This window comes from Pipra filicauda, unplaced genomic scaffold (genome assembly GCF_003945595.2).
Source record: "Pipra filicauda isolate LSUMZ 115617 unplaced genomic scaffold, ASM394559v2 scaffold3_size10097308_pilon, whole genome shotgun sequence".
NCBI lineage: Eukaryota > Metazoa > Chordata > Aves > Passeriformes > Pipridae > Pipra > Pipra filicauda.
The window spans coordinates 4,412,076-4,421,190 of record NW_024104532.1 but is presented as its reverse complement, the minus strand read 5'-3'; the positions used below and the strand labels follow the sequence as shown (position 1 = coordinate 4,421,190).

At 62.9% G+C, this 9,115-nt stretch overlaps 2 protein-coding genes across 2 annotated transcripts; one reads left to right on the top strand and one right to left on the bottom strand.

Annotated features, from left to right (window-relative positions):
- The first annotated feature begins 2,655 nt into the window (after positions 1-2,655).
- Positions 2,656-4,341, top strand: IL17B (interleukin 17B). Its single transcript, XM_039385279.1, has 3 exons — positions 2,656-2,676; positions 3,577-3,863; positions 4,086-4,341. Exons 1-3 carry the CDS (start codon positions 2,656-2,658, stop codon positions 4,339-4,341), a joined length of 564 nt encoding a protein of 187 aa, XP_039241213.1.
- A 1,057-nt stretch (positions 4,342-5,398) lies between these two features.
- On the bottom strand, positions 5,399-8,633 carry PCYOX1L (prenylcysteine oxidase 1 like). The gene is made up of 6 exons (XM_027718599.2): positions 8,516-8,633; positions 7,974-8,180; positions 7,317-7,491; positions 7,016-7,227; positions 6,781-6,921; positions 5,399-6,220 (listed from the first exon to the last, which is right to left on the bottom strand). The coding sequence occupies exons 1-6, from the start codon at positions 8,616-8,618 to the stop codon at positions 5,562-5,564; spliced, it is 1,497 nt and encodes a 498-aa protein (XP_027574400.1). The 5' UTR covers positions 8,619-8,633; the 3' UTR covers positions 5,399-5,561.
- Between the last annotated feature and the right edge of the window lie 482 nt (positions 8,634-9,115).

The following is a 9,115-nucleotide window of genomic DNA, read 5'->3' as shown; positions in this document are numbered from 1 at the left end:
CCGCGCTGGGCCGGCTCTACCTGCCGGGGGGAGCGGGGGGATGCAGGAGGCCCTCGGCTCTGGCCCTCCTCACGGGGCTGGCTCTGGCCAGGACAGCTCGCTGGAACACGCTTTCCTTTGATGAGTGGAAAATGTTGCTCACGTGGAGATAGGATGTGCCGTGGCCGTGCCAGAGCCTCCCGCCAGACCCATCCGTCTGGCCCAGGTGTGGGTGTGTGCTCGGCTGTGCCGGGGCCTCACAAACCCCATGAGGAGCCAGGCTTGGGAGCAGCCTGGTGCCTGGAGAAGCTGCTATGCCCTGCAGAGTGGCACTAGCAGTGATGCTGCCCACTGTGGGACCACAGACCCCACACAAGAGGCTCCTGCCCAGGCAGGGGCATTGCTGCTTATGGAAAAAGGCAAAAGGCTATTTTCTGCCAGTGTGGAACTGTGGTCTGACTTCTCCCCTTTCCCTTACCCATGGTCCCCTGTCGTGTGCTCTGCCACATGCTCCTTGCCCAGTGCATCCCTCCCACTGAGCACGGCAGGACACAGCTGTCCTGCATCCCTCTACCCCAGGACCTCTGGCTGGGCTGGGACACAGCTGTGGGTTCCATGATGGTTACCCTGGCAAACAAGCACCTGTGTTTCCTTGGGGTAGGTAGAGCCTATCTTCATGACCCCTTCTGCCCCATTTTGGGGGGCCTGTTCCCACTCTCCAGGCTCTGCTTTCCACCTAAGTTTCCCATAGCAGTAGGGCAATGTGGTAGGGAGGTAGGAGGGGTGAGCACCTACAACAAAACCAAAAGCACATCTCTCCCCTCCAGGCAACACCCTCCCAGGGAAGCCTTGTGGGGTTTCCAGCCCTTCCCAGCCATCCAACCCCAGCACATTCTGCTCCCACAGGGATGGCATTGCAGCCAGCATGGGCACACAGAGTGCTCCAGCCAGCCTGTCCCAGCCTGGAGGCAGAGGCTGGCCATGACCCAGCCGCCCGCGCATCCCAACCCCTTCCTGCGCGCGAGGCCGGTGGGGAAAAGCCTCCCGCGCCCGCCCCTGCCTCCCCCAGCTTATCAAATTTGGCCATGTCTGAAAAGCCCTGGTTTCCTTTTCACCAAAAAAGATCAAAACTGGGTAATTGGCTGCCGGCACAGATGCCTCTGCGCCTCTCTCATGTGTAAACAGCATTGCCGAGCGCTGACACAACGCAGGCGGCCGCGGCACACGCAGGCGCCCCCGGCCTGGGGCTGCTTCACCAGCCCTTCTGGGGGTCACAGAATAGGGGGTGAAGTCGCTGGGTGCAGGCAGGGACTGGCTCAGCACCCCAGAAAAGGCTGGTGGCAGAGGGCTGGGCGCTGCTGTATGCCTGGTGAAGCACAGGCAGGTGGTTGCAGGGCTCCTGCAACAGCCAGGTCACCTCTGCCAGGTCCCAAGGTGACAAACGGGACACTGTGCTCAGTGCACAGCATCAGACTTCACCCCAGGGGACAGCAAAGCCTGCAAAATTCTGTGCTGGGGCTGTCCTTGGGGATGTTAACATGGGCTGGGGTGGATGGGAGCAGCTGGGCTGTGTTTCCTCGGGCTGGTAGGGGGAGAGGGACAGTGGCTTTTACCCCATTTGCAGAGTTTTCTGGAGGCCCAGTTCATGGACTGGGAAAAGGAGGTGGAAATTTCCCACTGCCCTACAAAGCTCAAGGGCCTTCAAATCCCTGGGGATGTGCAGTGAGTCGGGAGAAGGAGGGAAACTCATCACCTAGTGCTGCCACCAAAGGAGCAGGGCAGAGCCTGCTGCTCGGGAGCGTGGGGAACAGCGCCGGGTCCCCCGCCTGCGGCTGGGGTTGGGAGGGGAGGAGACCGGGATGCAGGGAGGGATGGAGGGCGGGATGGAGGGGCGGAGGAATGCAGGAAGGGATGGAGAGGAGGAGGGATGCAGACTGGGATGCTGTTGAGTGGCGGACAGCACCATCGCGTGGTACCTGACCGCAGGGACAGCGACAGTCCAGGGCAGCCCACTCTCCCCCGTCCCTGGGGACGGGGCATTATAGCCGGCACCCCTGTGTCTCACTTTCTTCCCCCGCAGCACCCTGCACCCTGATGCTTGGCCCCAGAAGCCAGAGCATCACCCACCACTAACACCCACTGCCCTGCAGCTCTGGCGACCCGACCCACGGCCAGCTGTGGGCACAGCTGCTGCGTTTGCAGGGGCAGGAGTTGAGAAGGGGTGTGAGGACAGCAGGAGGGGAAGGGTTTGGGGACAGACAGACCAGGGATGCAGAGAATGATGGGTGTCATCGCCTCACTGCTGGGCAGAAGAGTCTGGGGGTTCCTGAGGACAGAGCTGCTGGTGGTGACACAGGGAGGGCAGAGCCCAAACCCCCTCCCCAGGGCAGGTTATTGCCCAGGGAGCCCCTCTGGGCTGCCTGGTCCAGGGGGGACTCACCACCAACCACAGCCACTACCACCACCGTGGAGCCAGTGCCCAGAGCAGCAGAGGGTGGCCAAGTCCCAGACCACACTGGCCCCTTGCCCTGCCGGCACCGAGCCTCCCTGGCACCTTGGGGACCGGACACACCTCTGGCGGGGCACAGCCAGGGGCTGGGGCTTTCCCTTTTTAGCTCCCCAGCTCTCTGGTGCCAGCCACACTGCAGGACAGCGGCCGGCAGCCCCTCCGCGGCCATGGAGCGGGCTCCAAACCTGGTAGGTGACTCCACAGTGGTTCAGGGCTTGCTCCTCATTTTCCTTCCTTAATATAATTATTTGCATGGTTGTTTACGGGTGGCTACCTGGGTTTGTTTGCTTTGGAGATGCCTGCTGCGGCCCGCCAGGGCCATCGCTCCCATGCCTGGCATGGTGAAGATGCAACAGCCTCGGAGAGCAAAGCTGGGACAGTCCGATCGGACCGTCCGGCACCGGAGGGGGAAAACAGCCCTGGCCAAGTGGTCCTTGTCCCAGGGCACTGCACACCCATGGGCAGGGTGTGGGGCTGCCTCAGCTGACTGCAGGGACACAAATAGCAGGGAGCAGGACTACAGAAAGCAACTTTGTTCACTGCTGGGCAGCCTGCCGGGTGTCAGCACACGGCAGCTCGGCCCCGCGAGCCGGAGGGAGAAGGGAAGGAAAAAGCATCTTTTCTCTCTCACCGTCCTCAGAGCACAGCGGGAGGGAGAGGAAGGTTTGGATAAAGATCCCATTCTTGACTGTCTCATCTCTAAAGCTCCTTTTAAACTAAAGGCTGCCCAGGTACAGCCTGAGTTGAGGTGTACCCATCCCTCCTAGCATGCAGCTGCTGGGTGGGCAGCAAAGGGACTGGGCACATCTTGGGCAGCACAGGGACACTTTCGGCAACACAAATTGCCAGCTGCAGGGCGAGGGTCTTCACAGCCACATGCATCAGCTGGGGTTATCATGACCCTGTGCTCACCATCCCTGCAAACTGCTCTCAATGTTTCCATGGGTCTCACCTGCGGGCCTGCACTCCTTTAGGGGTTGCACGAGCTATCCCAAAGTCAATGCCATCACCTGCTGACCCCTGGGAAGTGGGAGAGCTCCCCTTCCATGCCAGGCCTGCAGCCACACACCATCCTCCTTCTTCCTCAGCTTCTCCTCTGCATCTTCACCTTTGCCATGGTACTGGTCCCTGAGGCAAAGGACCAAAGCAAGGCAGCGAAGGGCAGGAGAAGGGGCCTGGCACGGCCCCCAACAGCCACCCCTGCCCTTGCCTGGACCCCGGATGACCCTTACACCACCATGGCAGACTACGAGCACAGCATCCAGGACATGGTGCGCCAGCTGAGGAACAGCTCTGAGCCAGGTGACACCAAGTGCCAGGTCAACCTGAGGCTCTGGAGGTCCAACCGGAGGAGCCTGTCCCCCTGGGCCTACAGGTGAGCTTGGGGCAGGGACCCTGGGGACATGCATGCTTTCTGTACCAGAAAGCACTGCAGCAGCCACCGGTCCAGCATCACGAGTCTGTGGTGGCTGCTGGAGGGTGCAATAGGATGTGATGCAGAACCCCACTTCACCCTGGGGAGGCATTGCCCTCTCCAGCCACCCACTGCTCCCATCTACCGTTTCTCCAACCTCATCTCATTTTCCATTTCCTCCAGCATAAACCATGATGCAACACGGATCCCAGCAGACATCCCCGAGGCCCGATGCCTCTGCACTGGCTGCATCAACCCCTTCACGATGCAGGAGGACCGCACCATGGCCAGCATTCCCATCTACAGCCGGCTCCCTGTCCGCCGGCTGCTCTGCCAGGTGCCAGGAGAGGTGGGGCACAAGCCCTCTGGGAAGAAGTGCCACAAGAAGTACCAGATGGTCATGGAGACCATTGCCGTGGGCTGCACCTGCATCTTCTGAGGTTGCAAAGCTAACCCCTGCAGCTACCCATAGGCATCTAACCAGCTTGCTCGTGCTTCCCGAGCTTGCCCAGCCCTCTGGGAGAGGGTCACCTGGCTGAGCATCAGGGTGGGGGAGCCCCTGCGCAAAGCCATGGCAGCTCCAGGAGCTCCCTGAAATTCCCCTGCAGACTCCATAAGCCTGAGCCCAAGCAGCCACTTTGGGGACACCTAGTGAAGAGGGATCCCCTGCAAGTCCCCCAGCTATGCAGTCCTGTGGCCTTGCAGCAAGACATCCACTGCCCTGAGGCTGAGCCTCCAGGGCTCAGCAGGATGGGCTGGGGGACAGAGGGAGGCAGCTGCCTGCTGGTCCCTCTGGCTGGGCAGGATCAGGCCTCCTCCCTTCCCAAAGTCCCCACTTGCCTTCGTTCCTTCCATCGGTGCCACAGCTCTGGTAGGACCCAGCCCTCCCCAGTCCTCCCACAAGTTCCTCTGCCCCAAGCCAGGCAGTCCAGGGTGAGTGGCCAGTGGTTTGGGCAGCTTCTGAGGTCTTCAATAAAGTGCATTGCTGGCCCCTGTCTCGGCCCTTCATGCTGCCCCTCTGCCCTGCCCGCCCAGGGTTGGGGTGCCAGCTTCTCCCACCGAGACTCTTCTGCCTCCCCCAGAGCTCAGGGAAGCCTGAACACCCCCAGAAACAGAGAGCACCCATCAGGACCTGAGACAGCCCACCCTGCAGCCCATTCCCGGGGCACCAAGCCCATGAGCAGGGTTAAGCTCCATGCACGCATGGCATGGCAGAGGCTGTGGGACCTCCTGCTCCAGCCAGGGCCAGCCCTGCCACTGAGTTCCACAGGGGCAAAGCCAGGAAGGCAGGAAGGACTGTAGTGGGAGCCAGGCAGTTCATAGGAGGCCCCCATCTGCTGCCAATGCCAGCCAGCCTCTCCCCTGGAAGCCCCCTGAGATACCTCCTAAACACAGATGCACAGTGACCCCTTTTCACAGGAGAAGGCACAGCCTCCTCTCCAGTAAAGCCTGTGGAGGGGAAACAGGGAAACTGAGGCACATGGCACAGACACAGCAACACTGGGCAGGAACTGTATTCCTGAAGGTGATGCACATTCCAGTCATCTGGGACACAGCCTGTCCCTTGTCCCCCAGCCCCAAACCCCTGGTCTCCCCAAGGCAATAAATACTCCCCAGGCTGCCCCGCACCGAAGCTCCTGGTCCACCGCCCTCCGGGCGTCACAGCTCCGTTTTCACTTTGTGCATCAAGTCCTTCTGGTCGATTTTCTCCAGGTCCTGATGCCAGCGGTTATAAGCCAGCAGGGCCACGTTTTTGGCCGCCACTGCTATCATCTCCATGGAGCTGGCCACCCACTCCACGCCGCTGAGGTAGAAGAGGTTTTCATGGAGCACGATGGGCGGGAGGGACTTGGCGGCGTCGTAGCGGGGATACGTCTGCCACTCTGTCACCTGCACCGAGTAGTAGGACCTGAAGAGGGTCTTCAGCTGGTGCTTGTCCAGTGGTTGCTGGGAGAGGACACGCCACACCGCAGCCTCCTGGGGCTGCTTGCGCCGGAACGCTGCCGAGATGTTGACGGGACAGATGTTATCCATGGCGTTGAAGAAGAGGTCGGGGGTGTCGGTGGTGAGGATGCTGGTGAAAGGGAAGAGCTTGGGGTCGGGGAAGCCAAAGTAGGAGGAGTTGAGGTAGCCGTGCACCACAGAGGTGACAGAGGGCTGGAAGGCTCCAGGGAAGTCAGCAATGGGTGGCTCAAAGTTCTCAAAGGTAAAGTTGCTCCTGCTGGGATGCAGGGGCGTCGTCACAACCACCATGTCGTAGAAAGCTGAGCCTTGGCCTTCGCTGGTCTCATAGTGTACCTGGTACAGGGCTCTCCCTTCTTAAAAGAGACAGTGGACAGTAAGGAGTGGCCCTGAGACTCCAGTGGTATTGCCCTGGCCCTCTCTTTTCTAGCATGGCCTCCATGCTACTGGTTTTCCAGTACACACCAGTGCTTGACCATAGCACCTGATGGTTATGGATGAGTTGCTGACACTTTAGGGCAGCAGAAAAACTTGATCAAGACTGTGGGAGAAAGTTTCCAGAGAAGGCCAGCCCACCTCCCAGATCCCAGCTATCCCACTCTTCTTTTGTGCTCGATGGGGGAGCAAGTCTGCAACAAGGATGATGACATAGGGAGACCTGAAGGACATGATGAGGGAGGGAGGGGAACCTCAGGGTTGATTTCTGCACTACAGGGTCCTCACTGAGTCAGACAAGGAGATGAGACAGACAGACCCCTTCACCCTCGCCCAAATGCCTTAAGAGGACCAGGATGCCCTCCAGTCCCAGCATCTCCATGCTGCCACCACCAACCTCCCATCTTGGTGCACCCAGACCCTCACCCAGACCCACACCCAGGCTGGCTGCACCCAGAGCAGAGCCCGTGTCCAGGCTCACCCGAGCTGTGCAGGGAGATGCCCGTCACCCTGGCTGGGATGACGTTGGCTTTGGTCACCTTCAGCAGACCTGAACACACCAGCTTATTCCCTCCTTCCACTGCCCAGGTGCTGCCCTGGGCTCCTGCCAGGGACATGGCTCCTGTGAAGAGGAAGAGGAGGGCGGCTCAACAGCCTGCCCGCAGAGGGGGTGCTGAGGAGAGTCACACAGGGAGGAGAGGGGTCCCTGGCTTCACCTGCAAAGGCGGGCACCAGCACGGACTGCCCGTAGCTGGAGCGCAGGACGGCCGCGATGACGTCGTCCACGAAGCGCTGTGTGACGCCCACCTCCAGCAAGGACTCGGCCACCGAGCGCTGCGTCATGTTGACGAAGGCATCACCCCCCAGCGAGCGCAGCAGCTCCTCCAGGCTGGAGAAGGCGTAGCCATGAGCCTGGTACTTGTAAATCCTGGAGGGGACAGGAGCACAGGGCAACCGGTGATGTGCCAGTGCTGGGAAAAATCCGCTGTGTCTCCCCAGCCCCACAGGCTCTCCTACCTCATGAACTTCTCCATCACCTCCTCCACCCACATCTGCAGGCGCAGGAAACTGATGCCATAGTGCCACCAGAGCCGGAAGAGGTTGAGCAGGTACCAGTCGGTCTCCTCCAGGACGAAGTGCTCCCCGCTGAATATGGCACTCTTCCCGGCCACCTCGCGCCGGTGCTTGAGGCCTGCCAGGAGCAGAGGGACCCTGGCCCCACTGGGCTCGCACAGCTCCCTGGGGCTGGCTGGCTGCTGGGAAAGGCCAGTGCCCAACACCTCCACAGCAGGAATATGGGCAAAGATGCTCTTGGAGGAGCATCAGGGAGTGCGAGACCCCAGGGCATTGGGACCCCAGTCGGATCCTGTACATTAGGGGGTCCCATGGAGTTGCTGCTGCCTACTGGGACAAACTGGTGGGATTTTTTGAACAACCCCCTCCACACTAATTCCACCAGACCCCTCACCCTGACGGTCTGCTGGGCCACCCGATCCCTTTCTCCTCAGGGCACGACAGGGCTGGGGTGCACGGACAGCAGGGGGATCACTGCATGCCTGGGGTGCTGGGGGGGACTGGCAGAAACCCTCCCCACTGCCCCAAGCACAGAGCCCAGGGGTCCCGCAGCCCCCCAGCTCAGGGAGGCCACGCAAGTGCTGGGATGCCCATGCTCACCCAGGATCTTGACGAAGTCCTGCATGTGGAGGCTGAGGGCGTGGATGGAGGCTCCCCGGCTCTCATACTGCTGCTTGTTGACGGTGACGGTGGCCAGCCTTCCGCCCACGCCCGCCGCCTCGTACACGTCCAGCTGCACCTGCGGCCCGAAGTGCTGCTGCAGGAAGTAAGCGGCGGCCGAGCCCCCCAGCCCGGCGCCCACCACGGCTGCGGGCACAGAGCGGCGAGGGGGCCGGGTCAGCAGGGCCCCGGGGGACCCGCCGCTGCCCCCGGCCGTGCTCTCCGGCCGCGGGGGGAAGGGACCAGCACCGCCTGCGAGGGCGGGGATGCCGCCGGGATGCGCTGGGATGCAGCGGGGACAGGGATGCAGCGGGGACAGGGATGCAGGGCAGCGCGCCCCGCGGCCGCCGCGCAGGGGTGCGGAACCCCCTCTCCCGGCCCCGGCGGGGCAGGCGGGCAGGAGGTGGCCCGGTGCTGCTGCCAGTACCCGGGCCGGGCGCCCCCCTCCCCACCCCGTGCCATTGCCCCGCTCCCCTCGTTACCGATGGATCTCGGCGCGGCGCGGGCGGCGGCGGGCGCGGCCAGGAGCGCGGCCAGGAGCGCGGCCAGGGCCGGCAGGAGCAGCGCGGCGGGCGGCGGGGCCATGGCGCGGAGAGCGGGGCCCGGCAGCGCCCGCCCCGGCCCGCCCCTCACCGCAGGCTCGGCCCCCGCGCCCCCCTGCCACCGCCCAGCCCCGCCCTCCCGGGCACGGCTCGGCCCGGCCCGGAGCCCGGAGCTCGGAGCCCGGAGCCCGGCCCGGCCGGCGGAGGCGGGGCGGGCGGTGTGCCCGAGGAGGGGGGGATGCGGGGCACGGCATCCCCGCGGGCCTTGGGATGACTAATCCCCCCGGCAGACCGGCACTGAGGGGCAGAGAGGACCCTCGCATCCCAAACCGCTGGTTGTGGCACACGGATAACCCCAGGCACAGCCGCGGCGAGCATCCTCCCTTCCCTACGCTCCGGGATGCTCGGCAGCATCCCGCTCGCCATCGAGGGCCCAAGCCCAGGAGCTGCCCCGGCACCACCTCTCTCCTGATGCCGGTGTGCTGGGCATACACCATAGGGCAGTGTTTAGGCCACGCTGCTGCCAGAGCACGTTTTCCA